This window comes from Leucopleurus acutus (assembly GCF_964270905.1).
Source record: "Leucopleurus acutus genome assembly, chromosome: 14".
NCBI classification, from domain to species: Eukaryota; Metazoa; Chordata; class Mammalia; order Artiodactyla; family Delphinidae; genus Leucopleurus; species Leucopleurus acutus.
This window is the reverse complement of record NC_139156.1, coordinates 14,527,551-14,548,061: the sequence shown is the minus strand read 5'-3', so window position 1 is coordinate 14,548,061 and position 20,511 is coordinate 14,527,551. Positions and strand designations below refer to the sequence as shown.

The 20,511-nt window shown below is 47.1% G+C and overlaps 1 protein-coding gene across 2 annotated transcripts in view; it reads right to left on the bottom strand.

The window, feature by feature from the left end:
- Nucleotides 1–14,868: 14,868 nt before the first annotated feature.
- The window catches only part of GFRA1 (GDNF family receptor alpha 1), a gene marked incomplete at both ends in the record, with an annotated part of 199,150 nt that continues 193,507 nt past the window's right edge, over nucleotides 14,869–20,511 (bottom strand). For both annotated transcript variants that reach the window (XM_082854380.1, XM_082854379.1), the window contains 2 exons: nucleotides 14,869–15,024; nucleotides 15,972–16,025. In XM_082854380.1, coding sequence (XP_082710506.1) covers nucleotides 14,869–15,024; nucleotides 15,972–16,025 — 210 coding nt within the window. The remainder of the gene's footprint in view (nucleotides 15,025–15,971; nucleotides 16,026–20,511) is intronic.

Here is a 20,511-nt window from a genome sequence, read left to right as displayed (position 1 = left end):
TTTATGGCAGGAGCCATTGTCAACACGGGAACTTGACAGCAACCCCCTGAGGTAGGTTCTATTATTTATCCCACTTGACAGCTGGGGAAACCAAGGCTCAGAGAGGTCAAGAACTTTAGTTCTAGAGTTTATACTCTCCAGCACCCATTCGTGATACAAGAGGAGCCTATCCTCACTTTTGGGGGGTGTTTAAAGCCTTGCTGGGGAGGGGAGGTTCATGTACACAGAACTAAGAGACAATGCAAGGTCACACGTGAGCACAGGAGTGAGTGAGGTGGGCTGTGAGAGCTGTGGGCGCCCCAAAGGTGGAGAACTCCTTGTAAATTGGAGTGACTTGGAAGGCTTCCCCGGGGCAGTGGCGGGATGGGTAAGAGGCAGCAGTAGGCGCAGGTGGGAGGTGGAGGGATAGAAGGCAGTGAAAGGGCTCTGCTTAATCAGGGCAGCAGGGGAGAAAATTGAGAGGTAGCTGGAGCCAGTGGCTGGTTACAGTGGAGTTTCGGAGAAACTGTCCAGGCTGGACAGGGAACCTCTGGAGCCTCAAGGCAAGTGAGATCCCTCCCCTGCGGGGGGAGTGGGGGAGGCAGCAGGAACAGAACAGCAGGGTGGACAAAGGGAAGGCAAAGCCGGGCTGGCCAATCAGGTATGGAGGCCGGCGGGGAAGGAGAGGGACGGCCATCACCGAGAGTGCTGGGCTTTGAGGCCAGTCACCACACATAACAGGAGAAGTTTGGATGCCTCTCTCCCCACCCTCTGGGAACCTGTGACTCCCTCACATGTCCTCTGCAAAGGGGCCACCATTCACCCCACTGCTTAAGCCCAACCTGGGAGCTATGCTTGTTCACCTTTCACTACAGGTATCAAGTCCCATCACTCCTACCTCCCAATCCCTTCCACTCCTCTTACCCACTGAACGTGCCCCACCCTCTCTTGCACAGGCCCTGTACCAGCCCTGACTGTTCTCTCTGTCCCTTTGCTGGCCGCGTGGGTATGCGGAGCCCTCCTGCCTACGGCGCTGTGCCCTCTCCCGGTGCGTGGGTCCCTACCCCCCTCCAGCCTCCCCATCTCTCCACAGTCCCTCCACGCCAGCCTCCAGCCTCCCTGGACTGACTTTTCTTTCTTGAATGAATACACCACATTCATCCCCACTTCCCGACCTTGACACCGCTGTTCCCCTGCCTGGAGCACTCCTTCCACACTTCTGGTGCCTTCTTAACATTTAGGCTTTATATCTGAGGACACCTCCTCAAAGGGCCATCCTCTGGGGCTTCCCTGGTGGCACAGTGGTTGAGAGTCTGCCTGCCGATGCAGGGGACACGGGTTCGTGCCCCGGTCCGGAATGATCCCACATGTCGTGGAGCGGCTGGGCCCGTGAGCCATGGCCGCTGAGCCTGCGCGTCCGGAGCCTGTGCTCCGCAACGGGAGAGGCCACGACAGTGAGAGGCCCGCGTACCGCAAAAAAAAATAGTTCCCATTCACCAGAGTATTTGAAGGATAAAATGAGCTAGAGAGGGGCTTACCTGGTGGCGCAGTGGTTGAGAGTCCGCCTGCCGATGCAGGGGACACGGGTTCGTGTCCCGGTCCGGGAAGATCCCACATGCCGCGGAGCGACTGGGCCCGTGAGCCATGGCCGCTGAGCCTGCGCGTCTGGAGCCTGTGCTCCGCAACGGGAGAGGCCACAGCAGTGAGAGGCCCGTGTACCGCAAAAAAAAAAAAAAAAAAAGAGCCATCCTCTGGTCACCCAGGTTAAAGCCACGCCCCAGTCCCTTTCATCATCACACCCTATTTATTTCAAAGTAATAACCACTTCCCAAGTATTTAGTGCTTTACTGCGTGCCCACACCATAGGCACCTTGCCTGAATTAGCTCACATAATCCTCAGACCCACCCTGTGACATACGTGCCATTATCATCCTCATTTTACAGATGAGTAGACCGAGAGCATTGGCCAGCTCTCATTTTATTTGTTCACCGTCATAAATTCTCCTCCCACGACTGTGTAAGCCCAATGAGAAGAAAGGCATGTCCTCTCCCATCCCCCACCCCATCCCCTCTGATGAGAAGGATGCTTGGCACAGAGTAAGTGCTGACCTATGTTAGGAAACCCAGTGGGTCAGAGGAGGTGGAGGGAGGAGGACTCCTTTGTGGGCAGGCTGGCTGAGGAGGGGGCTGGCTCTTCCCAGGGAGGTGGGAAATACTGGAAGCGAGTGGGGATGTAGGGAAGACAGCCCTGGGTCATCACTCCAGGTGGCAACTGAAGCCTGGCAATAAAGGAGCTCTCCAAAGAAGGCAGGGCAGCAAGAAAGAGCAGAGGAACAGAGACCAAGCCTTCCCGGGCAGGGGAGCCACTTGTGAAGATACACAGGCAATTTGGAGTCAGAACTCATGAAAATGTCACCATTTCATTCATTGCCTAAAAGACATTCTGTTTCGTTGTCAGTAAATCCCAAATTAAGACAAAAAATCCAAACACATACATTGATTTTTCACATGACAAGAGGATCACCAGTTTAAAACCTCAGGTTTCCTTAAAGACCTGATCCCTCTGTGGCTTTGCAAAATGATGTGATTTGCGGGAAGCCACTTCTGGAGCCAGGCGGTTGCAGGATAACACCTGGGTTATAAGGCAGACCCTCGAGCTGAGCTGCTGGGGTTTGAATTCTGGGGTCTCCTGGACCTAGGGCACTTTGCCAAGTTACCTAATCCCTAAGTTGATTTCCTCATCGGCAAAACTGGGACAGCAGCACCTGTCTCAGTGCTGCTGCAAAGATCCAAAGGGATGGTCAGCATTACCTAGAAGAGTAAGTACTCAGTGAATGAAGGATGCTGGGAAATACAGGTCTTCTACTGGAGATGTGCAAAGGCAAGGGACAAACAGGGACCAAACTAGAAATGGAGTCGATATGGGGGGTGGTGCTTGGGTAGTGGGGTGCTGTGGCAGGCCTGGAGGTCCCGGTTGGCGCCTCAGCAATCTGGGCTTTGGGGGTTTTGTGTGAGCGCTGAGTTCTGAGGGTGAGACCATGCTGAACGCAGGGGGTCCCTGCAGGGCAGGGCAAGGCCAGCTCATCAGTACCTAGAGGTAACTGGGTCCACCAGAGGGCAGCACGGGCACTGCCCTCGTTACCCACTCCCCCCCCCCCCAAAAAAAGACACACCTTGGTCTTGGTGTGCAACCTTGAGGCATTTTATTGAGGTTGCCACCATCCCCAGCAGGGAAGCCACCATCCTCTGCCTCTGCTGCATTTGTTGGTCCATCACAGCTGAGGCTTCTGAACCAGTGAACAGCACAGAGCAAGGCCGCCCAGCAGACAGGCGCGAAGGATCTGGATCTGGCTATCCCTAGATTACAGAAGGCGTTATTCAAAGAACACTTAATACCCTCTAAAAACTGCCTTGAAAAACTCAGCGGAATTAAAAAAAAAGACACTCTAGATGCACTCGGCAAAAGCTGAGAGTCCATTAAAATAGTTTGCAATTTCCCAGTGAGTGGGAAGATGCCGGCAAAGAGACAGGAAGCTAAGGAGAAGGTCACACGGTGGGGGGATGAGTGAGAGCTGCCGAGCTGCAGGGGCTCCTCTGCCACTCACCCGATAAGGGCCTTTCTGGGCCTCCATTTCCACATCCATAAAATGGGGGTGATCAACTAGTTCCCCACCCGCCAGTGGGAGAATGGAAGGAGAACGTGTGTGAAGGAGCTTGGCAAACTGTAAAGCCCTTGCAGGTTAAGGAGATATTGTCTGAATACCCTAAGGATCTTCCAGGGACAGAAATGTTTTGGAAGAATGAAAACAAAGGGGCTTTGCATCAAAGTGTGGTCGCTTTCCTGTTCTGATACTGGTACCCACAGACAGAGGGAGGGGGTCAGGGATTTATCCTCAATGGACTGGAAGGGAAGCAAACTTAGATGAGGAACATGCATTGCAGGAAACACCCTTTTCTTTCTGCCTGTTGTCCATTTTCTTCTCAATTTGGTAACATTTTCTTTCTGAAGATCCTTTCCCGGAGTTTGGAATGAAATCCTGGCAAACCAAGGAATAAAACCCACTTTCCATCACCGATCTTGGTCTGGCCACTTCAAAAGTAGTTGCCCCGGTCCTGAGATAAGATGAGAGCAACAGTTTGATAGAAGTTCTCCAGGTGAGGGCTGCCAAAGCGATGTGCCCTCTTCCCCTACATCTTCCAGCTGTCGGGCAGAAGTGGGAGAGGCCAGCATTTAGGGCAAGATGGATACGAAGGACTAAATGGTTTTCCTGAGCCAACCCCCCTGCCAGGGGTCTGCTTCCTGCCCTCACCACATCCCCAGTGGCAAGAGTTCCGGTTCTCTGGGGCCACCATCATTGTACTGAAGACAGAGGAGGCCCAGAAGTGACAGCTGCCAGGGCGGGGGGAGGTTCTGAGGAGGGTGACGGGACACCCCTCAGAGTTGGAGCTGAGTCAAGTGCTTCCAAAGTTGCACAGTAACAGGCCAGCCATGTTTTTCTGGGCACAGTCTGTGGGTAAATTAGATCTTTAAAGCAGTTAGGCAGGCTTTTGTCACTTGGTGTTAACTGTGTATGTTGCAACGACTTTAATTGGTTTCATGTCTAGAGTGAGGGACTGAGATGGAAGTGGGACTCTCAGGGGAGCGGTCCTGGCACTCAGATGGCTTGTCACATTTCTTTTTTAATCTGCTGTTCTTTTCCTTAAGGCAAGGGAGGTAATGTAATTATCTTTTGAAGACAAACGCACGCTGCAATATGTCAGCTTGGGCTGCTCTCATAACACAGCCCCAAGTGTGGGTAGAGGGAAATGAAGTGGGGATGCGGGTGGGTCTGTGAGCTTTCCAACTCAGAAGCCAGGAGAGTTTTCCCCATAAGGCTGCAGGGCAGAGTTTGAATGGGCACTGGCATCAAAAAACTGAATTCCAGTCCCGCTCTGCCGCCCTTAGCTGTATGACTTTGCATCAGTCACTTGCCCTCTCTGCCCTCTCTTGCCTCAGTTGCTTTCATTGCAAAATTAGATTAATTCTACCCGGGAGTTGTGAGGGCTGAATGAGATCACGTACGCAGAGCCCATCCATCCTGGTGTGGGGGGCATGTGGTGAGCACCCCGTACTACCAGCTGTTATGGTCATGAGTGTTCTGAGGGCACAATCCACAGGGTGGGCTAACCCTTGACATACCTGCCACCAAAAGAGCTGACCCAGTCTCCCCTTGGGCTGTGTGGGCCCTGCGTAGAGAGGACTCATCCTGTGTCACCAGCCACCGAGTAAGCAATTATTTAAAAATCCTCCTACGCACACAGTGTACACAGAGCCCGTGAGGTGCTTCTTCCCCAAATTGCAGCAATTCATCTCTGAAGAGGTTCTGCGGGGCAGACAGCTACTCTGCGGGGCTTTGCTGGACTCAGTAGGAACCTTTAGTCCTGAGCGTGCACTGAGCCACGGCCGCATCTGCCTCTTTCTTCCAAAGAGTAGGGGCCAAACCCTGAGCTGGGTTCCAGCCATTGCACAGTTCAGCTTACTTTATTTTTTATTCTTTAAAATGACTGGTTAAAAAAAAAAGTTGCATAATATTCCCTTATCCAGATGCACCATGAGTTCTTTCACCAGTTCACTGTGGATGGACATTCAAGTCGTTTCAAGTGTTTTGCTATTGCAAACTATTCCGCCATGAAAATCCTTTTGCATGGATCTTGCCATACTGTGTAAGAATGCAGGGTAAATTCCTTACAGTGGAATTGTTGGCTCAAAAGGGATGAAGATTTAAAATTATGATACATATTGTCAAACAGTTTTCTAAAAAAGATTGCCCTTTTTTTTGTGTGGTACACGGGCCTCTCACTGTTGTGGCCTCTCCCCTTGCGGAGCACAGGCTCTGGATGCGCAGGCTCAGCGGCCAGGGCTCACGGGCCCAGCCACTCCGCGGCATGTGGGATCTTCCCGGACCAGGGCACAAACCCGTGTCCCCTGCATCGGCAGGCGGACTCTCAACCACTGCGCCACCAGGGAAGCCCAAGATTGCCGTTTTTAATGTACCCGCCCAAGGTTTTCTCAGGCCAAGCGCTCACTTTATCTTTGAAAAATGGTGAATTCTTTGTCTACCAGCCTGGATGGGAGAACTCGTCACGAGGATAAAACCCACCAGTGCAGCCAGCGCTGCCAGTTTATGTGACTTTTATGGGTACTCCTGCTCGTATCTTTCACATCATTGTGTTTTCGTTTATGCTTTATTTATATCATCACACACAAGCAGTCTTGTATCTGGTTTCTGCCACAGTTTTTATTCACTTTCTTGGCATTCCTCTCAGGGTTTTATTAGTCATTTCTTGTTCCAGCTCCTAAAATTTCTATCACTTGCATGCTGAGATTTGGTTGTATTAGGGAGGCGATCAGAATACTGAGGACTGTGGGAGGAAATTCCAGGTCCCCAGAGTACTACTCCCTCCCCCTTTCTGTTTGATGGTTCAGGGGACATCAGAGTCCTTCCCTTCCTGGGGCCAGCCCACTGCTGCTGGCAGGAGACGTTCACTTCCCTGCGACTAAGCTTAGAGATTTCTGCTCAGCGACCCGGAGCCGGGTAAGATGTTGGGATCTAGGGTTTTGCTATACCTTTGAAATACCAAGCTCAGTTCCAAAGGCTCACAAACTTTGGATCCAAGCTGTGGAGTTTGGCAGAAGTCATCCTAAACTTGGTCAACTGAAAGCAGCTCAGAAAGCAAGGGAGTAGGAAAACCCAGTTGAATGAAAAATCACAAAGAACAAAAGTGTTCTACAGAATCTCAAGTGAAACACAGGCTTCTGTCCTACAAAACAGCAAGGTCTTCTTGGGGTTGAGCGGGCTGCGATTTTCAGACTGAAGCGAACGACAATGGTGAAGTTAATTACTGTGATTTGGGTTTTAATAATTCGCCTTAAAAATCCTGGAGGTGATAAGGTGCCAGAAATGATAACTTCCCCAGGGAAGTGGGGGAGTCATATTTTGAGCAACCATGATCATGATGCTAATTCTAAAAGAGAAAATCTGGCCTCATGTGATATAAAGTGATTCTTCCTTGCCAGCCACTGAGCTGGATGCTGGAAGTAAGAAAATGGCTCACTCTGTCTTTACTTTTTATCAAAACACTTACTATTTCTAAGTTTATACAAATAATTCAATACACTGGTGATAGTAACGAGAGAACCCACCCACTCTATCCTCTCAATATAAAACTGCATGTTGAAGACATGAGATAGCTATCAGCCGTGCCCCTACACTAGAACCTAGTTCCTTTTGGTATTGCACATATGAGCTGTTAGGCTGGGTCTAAAACAGTGGCCTCAACAAGGCGGGCCTTGTTGCTGCCTCCCCCTCCTAGGGATTTGACATTGTCTTTGGCAGAGGGGAGAAGTTGCCACTGGCATCTAGTGGGTAGGGACCAGGGACCCACAGGACCAGACACCCCTCAATGTCTCGACACTGGGGATTTCTAGTATTTGGAGATTTCAATATCACTTTCCAGTGAATTAAGATAAAAGAAGAAGACACAATAATCATTTTTTTTAAGAAAGAAAACAACGTTTATTAGGATATTCTGGGGTGAGGGAGACGGCTGAAGGGACTACGTACATACATTCTGCAATGCTTAGGCAATATGCTAACAGAAAATTTAAACATCACAAAACTACTTCCAAAGTCCAAAGAACAAAACGTGTACTTCTGCGTGGAGATGGTCTTCCGTGGGTGACGGCAATAAAGCTCGTTGCGAAACAGCTGTGTGAGGAAGCCGCGAGGGAAGGACCCCAGGAGAACATCCAGGTTCCTCGGGAAGCAGGTACACGAGATGATGAACTAAATGCGTTACCTTCTACATGTGGAAAACTCAGGCAACACACAATATAAAATGGCGACCGGAAAGAAAGCGGCTCACCGTATCCTCTCCTAACTGGGGGCTTCAGCTGGGCTCCCTCCACCCCTCACCCCAGCTCTGGCGAGGCTGAGGGTCTGAACCCCTCTCCCGGGACAGAATTCTAAAAAGATCCTAAACACCAGAATCCTTCTTCTCTTCCACCTGTGTTGTGAACTTGCATGAAACAGAACGAGCGCAACTGAGACGACCCTCGGGTTAAGAGTAAGAATAGATACAGCAAAACAATCCCACTTCCTACAGCTCACACAGCTTCTCAGCAGGAGCTGGATTAAACAAGAGAAAATAATTTCAATATCAAGGGAAAAGGCACAGAGGATGAGAAAACTCTTTAAAGCAAACTCTGGTAAAAAGCGTTTCCCCACCTCCTTTGGGGGAGAGAAGGGAGAAAAAGAGAAAAGACAGATAATTAGGAGAACTATAAGGCCCTGCATTTCAGGTTTCTGAAATCATTTCTTCAACCCTCTGAGGACAATCTGCTATTTCTGAATCCAGAAAAGCGCATCAGAAGTGTCTGATTACTGGGAGACCACACCAAATAAGGCAGGGCAATCTGTGATTTGGTTCTATGGCTTCCATTCTCCTTCCCCCCGCCCCGCCCCCTTTTCAGAAATGCCTTCAGCTAAAGCTAAACGATAGAAAAACCAAATTCCGGATCAAGAACGCTTTGCGTGCCAGGAAGGTAAAGCTGGATCACACAGCCCTGCAGCAGTTGCGACACAGAAAGAGAGAGGGAGCTTTATCGAGAGAGCTTTAAGCGCCACTGGTGTCAAGAAAGCCGAGTACCTTCCCCTGGACCTGCAGACGCCCGGCCGGCTGGCTGACAGACGACAGGCCCTTACCGACTCCTAACAGCCTGCGTTTCCTACACCCGGGCATCTACTGGGTGTTCCAATTCCTCATCCTACTTTACTCTGGTTCTAAGATCTGCGTTATGTTTGGTGGACAGCTCTGGTGTCTCCCATTCCCACCAGCACCACGGCTGGTCCCTGACAGCTGGGACTTCCACTGGCCTACAGGCCTGGCCGTGCTCACGGCCCTCTGAGGATCAGAGGGGTGACCCCACTGGGCTCTCCATGGCGGCCTTGCGGGCACAGGCTGAGGGTGGGTGTATCTGCCTGCTTCACGATGGGTAGGCTGGGTGGGTTGTACGCATGTGGACTGGGACTTACCTCTTAGAGACTGAGTCTGAAAAACAGCTTCACGGACTATTTATAAAGAGAATTTAGATTCTCCGAAGGATATCAAAGTGAAGGATTCTGCCAATCTGGAAAGGACGGTTGTTCCCCTAAGCCGCTGTCAAAGGGCCCTAGATTCTCAAGTTACTGGTGCGGGAGCTTCGGCTCCAAATGAAGCTTCATTCAAGTACAGTAGATGTTCCCTAAGTGTGCTGAATCGTTAAGCACCTGAGTTCACTTCTCAGGATGCTGGCGGCGGCTGCATCCCTGGGGTTGGTCAGGACTGCCAGGGTGGTCCATCTTTCTTGCCAGCATCCTGCACTTGAGGCAGATTAAAACATCATCAGACTCACCGGCTAATTTCCCACAAAGTCTACCCCATTTGGGGTCCTGTCCTTCCTGGTGGACGCCGTGAGCCTGCTGGGACTGGCTGGTCATGCTCAGCTCTTCTGGGGACAAATGCTAGTTTTCCACCTCTCGGCAGGGAATGCATCAGACAAAGCCGCTTTGATCCTAACACTTTTTTTCGCCATTTCTCCCAGGTCACCCTCAATAACCTCAGGAGGACACCTTCAGCACCAATGCATAACAGCTCAGTGCCGTGAGATGAGGCAAATGGGCCAGTCCTTGCTACTGGATTTCAGAATGAAACCCTTCCATGTCCTAAAGTTTTTCATTCGCCCAGAAGTGTTTAATTTCCTACTATGGGTCATGCTTTCTGCTAGGGAAGCTGTTAGGGTGAGCGGGAAGAGAGGTTCAAAAGAAGAGAGGGACTGATGGTCTCTGGCCAGTCTTTTGGCACGTCCTGCAAAACGAAAAGTGGGGATTGGTAAGACAGCCGGACCTGGGATGAAGAGAAGAAAATCAGAGAAAACCTTCTATTGATGCTGGTGCTGGGTTTGGCAGCTGCCCTTGAGCAAAAATAAATTCCCTGTGGCAGTGGAACAAGATGCTGCTATGGGCACCTGCCAGAGGCAGACCGCCGAAGTCGCAGCTGCGCTGGTCAAATGAGCCTGGAGACCTCAGGGGGCTGGGAGCTCGATGACTGTTACAGGCTGCGGTTCTCTGCAGGCAGTTTATTGAAACAGGGCTGGCGTGCCTTCCCCACCCCTCTGGGCTGGGTCTCAGAACAATCAGGAGTGCAGGTGGTGCATCCCGCTGAAAGACCCAGGCTGTCTCCGGGAGGGAGGAGAAGCTCGTCAGAGAGCTCTGGGAACTACAAAGGGATGCTTGGCGAGGAGGCAGGAGACAAGACAATCCCAGAGCTAAGAAGGGGGAGCTCAGGGGAGGGCTGGATGGATAAACTTTCTACTCTGGGATTAGCATCCTCTTCAGATCGCCTGGCTCCTTAGAGACTTCTCTGTCTTCAAAAAGCCAGGGTTACGTGCAGGATGGGCATCTGACAGAACAAGAATGAATTTGGGTATTTAGAATGATTACGATGGAGAATTGATGGGAAGGGACTCCGTTAAATACTTGGGCAACAAGAAACAAGGGTGGGGACCGGGGTTATCAATAATCGATATGCGAGAGAAGGGAATCCGCCAATGTCTTAACATAATGACCCTTGGGAAATGAAAGTGTCCCACTGAATACATCCCAGGATGGAGGCGGTCGCAAAACCCACAGATTTAAGGCCTCTGCAGTGAGAATATATTTCAGAGGTACAGTCGTCTTGAAGAATTCTAGACAACAGAATTCAAATAAATGGTCACTTGAGAATAAAAGCTGTGTCAAAGTCAAGAGGTATCAGATCTACACACGAGATGCTTATCTCAGGGATGAGCGAAAAACATAGCTTGTAAGGATATCTAACCAAATTCCCAGCTGCTTTGCTGTTTTAGAATTTCTGAAAAGAAACTCCTTCCTCTGCCCTCCAGATATTAGCTCTGGCATGCTTCCTACAAAGGCGCTGGTGCCTAATTCAAGGAACTCTGGGTGTTTTGTTGGGACAAGTTTTCTGTTTGGACCAGACTGCATGCTCCATTCACCAAGGGCACGTGGTCTCTTGCGGTACGCTGATTTTGCTTCATCTCTTCAAACTCCCCGAACTCAGTGCAGACAGGCACTTTGGCCAACAACACGTTCAGGCCATTGGTAACTGACTCTTGTGTGTTGTCATTGCTTTTTGGTCTTTCTTGAAACGATGGGTCTGACATGGTCTCATTTGTTTTATCAAAGAGCAGAAGCAACAAAGATCGCGGGGGTATGAATCCAAGAGCTCAAGAACAGCTTGAAAGAGAATGAGAAAATGTGCATTCATTTAAGCAGGTCATTTTCTGGCCCGCAGTTTACTGACTCAAATAAGTCGTGCATGCCTGACGACATGAATGAAAACTTATTTTCCAAAAGACAGCTCCTCCGAGGCCACTGTTTTGTAAATAATAACAACAGAAATACATTTTTGCTGGATTCTAAGAACAGAATTTGCTAATTATATAAACTCTCACTGCTCTTACATGTCTTTTCCCAAGCACTTAACACTGATTTAGAAATGCTTCCTCTCTCCCACTTTCCTAGCTCAGCAGATGGAGTGTTTGGGAGTGTCTGATTCAGAGTACAAAGAGGCAGGTGGGAAACAGGGATGCAGCTGGAGACAACCCATCCTCGGAGCATGTGCAAGATAGAAACAATCTTAACATAGACTAGATCAAAGGCCACAGCGGCTCTGGTGGAGCCCTGTCCTATATTTGTTTTCCTTGAAGAAGTAGCTTCTAAAACATTTTTTACTACAGAATAAAGAATCGTTTAAAAAAATTTTTTTAATGGAAAACCACACTCCTTTCACACTTTGCATACAGTTTGCTATACTTAATGAAAAATAATCTATGTCATTCTCAACTTACACTTTTTTTTTACTAGAGGCTTGAAAAAAACCAGATATGGAAAAATATATTCAGGTGGCATTCTGAATTCCCTCTCTTTACTGTGCCCTTCTTCCTTCGTGTGCTCTATTTAAAAAGATACTCAAACACCTCTCGGTCAAATATTCAACATCAAGGGGACTGAAAATGTGCTTCGAATCGGTTTGGCAATCTTGCCTTTTTTTCTCTGAAAGGAGTAGAGCATAGCTAGACTTGAGTTGGGAGCCACGGTCTCCATGGATGTAAGTTACTGTTTTTGTTTGCCAACATCAACTACAATGAGATGCCTTCTCCAACAGGCCCGAACCTCAGCAGACAGCCCTTGTATTTTGGTGACACTTTGCATGCAGGGCCTGCAGGACCGGAAGGAGTGAACCAGTTTTTGCTTTTAGCACTGCCAGAGGAAGCTGGATAGGAAAAAGGTTTTGCCTGCTCCAGTACTGGGGCAAATGATGGTGTTTCTGGGGCACCGTGTTAAACTGAGATCACCCCGAATGGCAGAAACACTTGCTTGGCATGATTTTCTAAGAATCTCTCTAACAAGTTGTCATGGAACATCCTTCCCTCTGTTTACTTAAGCAGTAATTTATTTTCAAATGGACGACTTGGTAACTCTCCTATGCTTCTATCTCTGAAGAAAAATGAGATCTGTGTTGGTGAAAAGATGAGGCTTTTCACAATTTAATTTATGTGCTGCACATCCATGGTTCTTCACTGAAAGCCACTCTTGTTAGCTCTGATAACTCCTATTTCCTCTTTGGTCATCTGAAGCTAATTAGAGCTGCTGTTTATTACAGAAGTAATCAATAGCTTTCTACAGTAGATTACATAGAATCAGACCTCTATGCAATTAGTCCAATGTAGATACATAGAGATACCTTAATTAAAACAAAATATGCTCTGTAAGAGATACGCTTTCACAGATGACTGGAGTTCCAAGTATTTCGACATGTTTAATGTGTTTATTCAAAGGAAGAGTCTTTAGGAAACCTTTCACTAATTGAATTTGTTTGATGAGTTCCCCTTGAAAACATTTTGAAGTGAAAAAACTCGGTACTTAGTATATACATTTATGTTTATTAACATTTGGATATAAATGTACTTCAAACACCAATAGAGCTAAAAGGCTATGCCTTCATCTTGGGTTTAATAGATTTCCCACCCTAGTAATCTGATTAATTCTTACAAGGCAAACATCCGTGGGCAAAGGGAATCAGGATGAAATGTGCACTGTGGGTCTCCCCCCTCCACCCCTCTATTGATATGGGAAGAAAGCGAACGCTTCCAATACTCTATTGGGTGGAATCTCCTCGCCTCTATTCAGTTTCAAAGAAACATGGCTACTAGCACTCGATCCTTGTAGATTTCGAATCTCACCATTTCAACCAGACTTCAAAAGTGCACTTTTGAGTCTATTCGTTTAAGGAAAAGAACGATAGAAGAGGACGTGCAGCAACAAGCCAAATGCCTTATATCCAGAGTCCTGTTCTGTTCTGTGTCTCTGTGCCAATCAACTCAGCTCCACAGACCTTATTCGTGACCCTCTGGATCCACAAACCTTTTTTCTTTTTTGCAGAATCAGTCGCAGTCTGTCATGGAGGACACAGAACACGGTGCAAGCAGACTCCCCATGACCTTCAGACCAAACTGCTCTACGCAGCGGCCAAGCCATGACAGATGGGAGTCAAGACAATCCTTAGGAAAAGCACTGTGTACCCTGGCATGGATCTGCTTCCGAAGAAAGGGCAGCAAGTCCCAACCCCCGTCCCAGTCAAGTAACATGAACACCAAGGTCCTGGTCTGTGTCAACTGGCAAGGGTGCCCCTGGACAATGTAGAACATTTACGAGTGGCTGCTGGTTTCCTCACAGGTATGCACGCTTGCGTTTCAAGAAACGATAAAAGACAATGCTTGGCTGCTCTGTGTCCTCCTGCCTGTCCACAATCACGTGATGCAGAGCCCGCTTTTGAAGAGCGGTCTTCGTGAACATCGGAGTTAACGCTACTTATGAGAGGAAAACAAGCTCCGTGTATTTTGTATTAAACCACCAGTAAAAAAAATGAAGACAATGTCATTACTTTCAAAATACAGAAAGCCAGTAGTTGAAATCATTTAGTAGTAAAATTTTTTTCTACATATGACCTCATACGTGTAAAGAGTGTTGGAATGATGCTTCAGCTGTATTTGACTCTTGCTAGTTTAAGGGCTTCGCACTCAGGTAAGGCTTAGGAAAGTGTCTCAATGGTCAAGGTTCTGTGAAGTCTCATGCCCACTCTCACTCTCTATTTTGACTAGAAGACAGACACTGCACTGGGATGTGACAGGTATTTTTTGTTTTTGTAGGAGAGTGCAGAACTGTTTACAGCACATGAACTTAGCACGGAAAATACTAGTACATATAGAAAAGTGAACATTGGTACAAGCCTGTTTGCACAAAGTCCATCAAGATTGTCTTGATGAGGATCTTCACTTTGTGACCAAAAAAACCTGGCATCCATGTACTGCTGCAGTCATGTCATCAGAAATAAAACCTATTACATGAGATATGGAAGATTCTTTAGAAATACTAACTCCTTCTCTAGCTAGTGAAGGCCAGAGTTAAATTGTTAAAATCACCATCCTCATCGTCCTCTTGAAAAACATGGCCCCAGTTTGCTTTACAGCCAAATCAACAAACTGTCCCCTTACAATACAGCATGCCCCAAAGCCTTCTGAGTTTGGAATGTAGCACTGTATCGGGGATCCCATATAAGCCCTAAGGATCACAAGAAGCTTTCTTAGAAAAAAAAAAGAAAAAAGAAAGAAAAATGTTCCAGTTGGATGAAACTGTTTTAGCAGTGTCTCAACTGAGTTCCTAAAACTGGAATTTCAGATATACAAGAGGACAGGAAACAGATAGCTTGGTTTTTGTCTTTTTACATGTCCATATTGTTTTTTAAATGCAGCTACGATGTGTCAGCCAAAGATAAAGATAATAGGGTGGACAGGGCAGTTACCACCAAGACCAGCAGTGGGTTCAGATTGCAGCTTGGAGAGGCAGCCATTGATTTTGTGGTTATGTGGCTGGAAGCCCCAGCAAGACCATCCTTTTCGTAATCACGCTGTAAGAAAGAATGTTTTCATTATCGCCCACTGCATGTGTTCATCCTATCAAGGCATATTTTAACCGCACTCTGTCTCTCTCACTGCTCACCAAAGCTGACCCGGGATTTTACCCCCACTCCCCAGGTCCCCCAGCAACTGTGCAACATGGAACCATTCTCCTTCTGGGTACCAGTGACCGAGGAGGGATGCTTGCTGTCTCTCTCCATCATGAAGGAGGGCAGGAAGAATCATCTTGGGAAACTTGCCCAAGCAAGTATGAGTTCATGCAGAGATGGGTCACAAATCGCATTGGAGACTGGCAGAGAAGGCAGTAGCCTTTCCCTCCATTGGCTGGTTCAACCATGGACTTCATAGATGAAGGATCTCGCCCTGCTTTTCAGAGAGTCCCGACCAAAGCCCAGGCTCCCAAATTCCCAGTCAGCACAGCTGTCCTTCCCCAGGATTGATTCCTTCATCCCCATCCCTAGCACCTGCTCAATCCCATAATGCCACATCCCGCCACAATGAGCTATGATTGTGACAGAATCAACCACCCTCTCACTTGTAGATCGGGGAGTGTAATGCGGCCCGCCTTGGCTACTTCTGGGTTGCTGTGGAGGTCAAAGGACATCTGGTAAGGAGCGAGAGTTGTTATGTATCTTCTCTGTGCCAGATGAATTCATGTGACTGTGACCACAGAGATTATCATGGTACTGGGACAATGGTATTTCTGCTGGTCCAGTTCTGAGATTAGGATCCTGGGGTCCACACTTGGTTCTCACTTTGGGCACTAGGATCTGAAGACTGCACCTGGCTCAAACGGCAGAGGGACATTGAGGGTGACTTAGATTTTTTCTGGACCTGAAACCTTGTTGTCTTTGAGCCCTTCACATCATATCCTGTTCCAGGGTCCCAAAGGCTCTGTTTCTATAAATGCAGGGAGACTCAGAAAGAAACAACTTACATCAGAAAGACAGAGGTGTGGACTTCCCGACATATTGGATTTCAGCTTCTGTGCCTGGAAAGAGACAAAAATGCACACACACAAAATCACTCATACATACTATGGAAGAGTAATTACTGATGATTAACTGTCTAGGACCGTGCCATTTACAGAAATATGTGAGCCACAACTGTGAGCCCATATATAACTTAAATTTTTCTCCTAACCACGTAAGTGATAACAGGTGAAGAAAATTTTAATCACATTTTCTTTAACTCAATATATTACCATTTCAACATGTAATCAATATAAAAGATGATTAATGAGATACTTTACATTCTTTTATTTTCATACTAAATCTTCCAAATTTGGTGTGTTTGACATAGTACATCTCAGTTTGTACCCACCTCATTTCAAAGTCACTGCACAGGTTACAAAAGAAAAAAATTTGAAGTCATTTACATTTTGAACTCATTTATAGTTCTGAAAGTTAATGTTTAGGAACTGCCTTCTAGGTAAAAATGGTGCAATAAAAATCCACATTTATTAGTAATATAAAGATAGGTCTTCCTGAAGCTTGTGTGTTTGTTCATTTGTTTATTAGTTGTTCCAGTCCACAAACACTTACCAAGCTATTTTCCAGCGCTGGGCATACGGTGATATGACAAAAACGGATGTGGTCCTGGGCTCATGTGGCTGCCCTCTAGTGGGAAAACCACTCAGTGCTTGGGGGCTAAGGCACAGTGCAGGGACTCTTTCAGACAGGTCCCCCTCAGGAATCGTGAAGGGCATTACGGACCCCAGATCCATCCATCTTAGAACTGCTTTAGGTGGTCACAAAGCACCGAGCTGATCTCCCGGTGCTATGTGGCTGCTTCCCACTGGCTATCTATTTTACATTTGGTAGTGTATATATGTCCATGCCACTTTCTCACTTTGTCCCAGCTTACCCTTCCCCCTCCCTGTACCCTCAAGTCCATTCTCTAGTAGGTCTGTGTCTTTATTCCTGTCTTGCCCCTAGGTTCTTCATGACCTTTTTTTTTTTTTTAGAATCCATATATATGTGTTAGCATACGGTATTTGTTTTTCTCTTTCTGACTTACTTCACTCTGTAGGACAGACTCTAGGTCCATCTACCTCACTACAAATAACTCAATTTCGTTTATTTTTATGGCTGAGTAATATTCCATTGTATGTATGTGCCACATCTTCTTTATCCATTCATCTGTTGATGGACACTTAGGTTGCTTCCATGTCCTGGCAATTGTAAATAGAGCTGCAATGAACATTTTGGTACATGACTCTTTTTGAATTATGGTTTTCTCAGGATATATGCCCAGTAGTGGGATTGCTGGGTCATATGGTAGTTCTATTTTTAGTTTTTTAAGGAACCTCCATACTGTTCACCTAAAGGGGTGGGATAGGGAGGGTGGGAGGGAGGGAGACGCAAGAGGGAAGAGATATGGGGACATATGTATATGTATAACTGTTTCACTTTGTTATAAAGCAGAAACTAACACACCATTGTAAAGCAATTATACTCCAATAAAGATGTTTTAAAAAAATACATGTACATTACCTATGCAATACAAATAAATACATATTTTATTGAAAACTGCTTTAGGGCAGTTACAAGTTCCTGAGCTGTGAGGGCTTTAAGACCCCTATTTCCTCACAAATGAAGCAAGTTTCCACTGGGTTTCTACCTGAGAACTGAGGTGGAGGGAAGGTTCCATTGCTCAAACAATTACAATAAAAACTGCTAACCCAGTGCAGCTCTCTTGTTTTGTAAAGGAAAACAAATTAGAGTGCAAATAAGTTAAGTGACTTATCCAAGGGCACACAGTGAACTACTTTAGAGTCAAGATTTAGATAAGTCTCTGAAACTCCTGAATGGAACTGTGCTCTTTCCTGCTTTACAGTTTCTCCCAGGCAACCCTGGCATGCTTGGGTCTTCATGCTCCCCCTGCCCCCAAAAGCCGCACAAAGAATCCCTCCCATAGCCCCTCCCCCTGAAACTAGGAGCCCTTTGGCGTCGAAAGACCAAGAACTCATTTGTCGACAGGATGACCCTGGTTAAGCAAAACACCTGAATCTAGGAGTATCTGGGCAACCAGCTCTGTGGGAATGCCCTGGCAGGCTGCCTACTGCGGGACAACGTTTGCAACTTGTTGAAGACGTGCTAGCCTGAAATGATAGCATGTTCACCCAAGGAGTAATTTATTGACCATAATGCTACATGGGAGGTGTCATAACCTTTACCTCTATTTGCATATGCCCGCTGTGAATATGAAATAGAAACCTTTAAACAGGCGTCAAGAAAAAGACACTGTGAAGCATCCCCAGGCTATTCAAAGGTCACTAAATGTTATGTATAAGAAGATCAGAGGGCAAATCAGAAGAGGAATTGAGCCTTCCTCAAAAGCCTACTTTTAATCCATATTAATAGCAAATCTGGTCCATTGCATTGTAACCCGTAGAGAATAATATGTAGAACTTTGCACGTTTTATTTCTGTTCAAGGTTGGAATTGTGCCAGACACCAAAATGGCCCTAAAACATCACATTCTGTCTTTTCTAGGCGGTAATCTACAAAAGACAACCCTCATTAAGTGCTTTTGCATAACTAAGAAGTTCACTAAAACGTGCAGAGAAGGCAGCCTGACTTCTAGTCTGGGCCACATTAATTCTTCAAGTTGTTTCTGTTCTGTGCTGTGGTCACAGCTAAGCTCCACCTCAGTGTCCTAGACTGCAGTGCCGTCTAAGAGATCCAAGGGCTGGTGGGCCTCCTCCTACTTTGTTCTATATGATTAGCACCAGCATGCAGTGTATCACTCATCACCTATAGCATCTGAGAGACTCACTAGCTACACTCAGTCACTTCAGGGACCTGTTAATGTACTAGTCAAATGCCCATCTATTACACGATTGTAAAGGGGGCTTCCACCAATGGACTAGAAAAGGTCTCTATCTTAACCAATTTTCTTAACTGGACTCTACACCAACATAGGTAGATTCTGGTCCTCAGTGGTCACTGAGAGCTCGACTTTGTACAGGATTAGAGTCATACAACGGGGTAGACATGCCCTTGCCTCCCATCTGAGAATGGCTGGGATGACTGCTTGATCACACAAGAAAATACATTGAGACCGGCTCCAAGTCTGTGAAGGCTCTGGGATCTTCTTCCCCCAAAGCAGGCATCTTGTTGGCCTGTATCTAAAGCAAATAATCAACCTCTGGCTTTGTCTCCCTGTATCTCCACTGGCTTTACTTAAGGTGGAGGCAGCAGCTCCAAGCTCATCTGGCCTTGAGAACCATTCTGGTGGGCAGAACAGGACGAACCGCTGAGTGAATATAACTGTGCGCCACCAGGCCTCTGCAAAGGCTCTGAGAAAATGCCTTCTCTCCTGTCAAACCATTTCCTAACCCAGCAGAAGCACCTAGCGCTCCAGAGGCTTAGCGGTCCACGCACACTGGCCTCAAAGCCTCTGCCTACATAGCGTATTAACACTGCTTCCCATCGAGAGGCCTGGGGGGCCGGGAAACCCCCCAGAACTGCAGAGGCAAAGAAGAGCAGCCCCCCAGTTCCGCCAGAACTTTGCATGAACCACACTAACACCTGTGAGTGTGATTAGAAGGCAAAGAACAGATGTTAGTGGTTGTTGGACTAGCAGGCAGCCCCTGGGTAAAAGAATCGAAGGGTTGCACATCGACATGAGATCTTTTAAAATCCTACACCAAACCGGGGGTATATATTACAAAATGAGGGCCAGTGGGCCTGCTGCTTGGACTGAGCGGCATCAACTGGGCGTCCAGTGACTCTAAGGGTTCGTAAGCTGCAGATGGAGGGGCAGAGCCTGGGGATTCAGACCTACGTATGTCTAGTTGGCAGCATGCTTATAAGTCCTGTATTCAGTCTGAACCCCTCGGGTGACCACCGAGGGTCAGAAATCTACCTATGCAGATCCAAAGTCCACTTAGGAAAATCTGGCTCTTAAAGCCCCTTGTAGAAGCCTGAACAACCTGCTGTTTCCACGTTTTAAAGGCTTTTATCCTGAGCCTTTTTTAAAACATCAAGCTATCGCTGTCTTGCTAGTCAGGCCTGATAAACGCAAGAAGATAAAATTATAGGGCATCTCTCACCTTCAACTACTGCAAAGAGTATTTACATATTTTAAACATTGCCTCCGTTGATGAAAATTGGGACTGTCCCAGGAAAATTAAAGAAACAAAAAGGAAACCAAAACTTCTGAGATCTTGCAAGTTAGAAACTGGAAGAGCACCATTGCCGAGCCCTAAACCAGGGGTGTAATAATGGAACAAGTCCTGTCTGCAAGCTCGACAGCCCTGCTCATTAAGAGGATAGGCAGGGGCCCAACACAGAGCCTGGCCAGCCCAGACCTATCTAGGCGCCAAACCTTACAGTTTGTGGCTTTAAAATATCGTATCTCTTAAAAAGGAGACAGGGATAAAGAAGAAGAGAAGAGAATGGATTTCAATTTTTCTAAAAGTCAATTTTAACCATTGTTACAGCATGTTGAAAAACGAATTATTTAATCCCT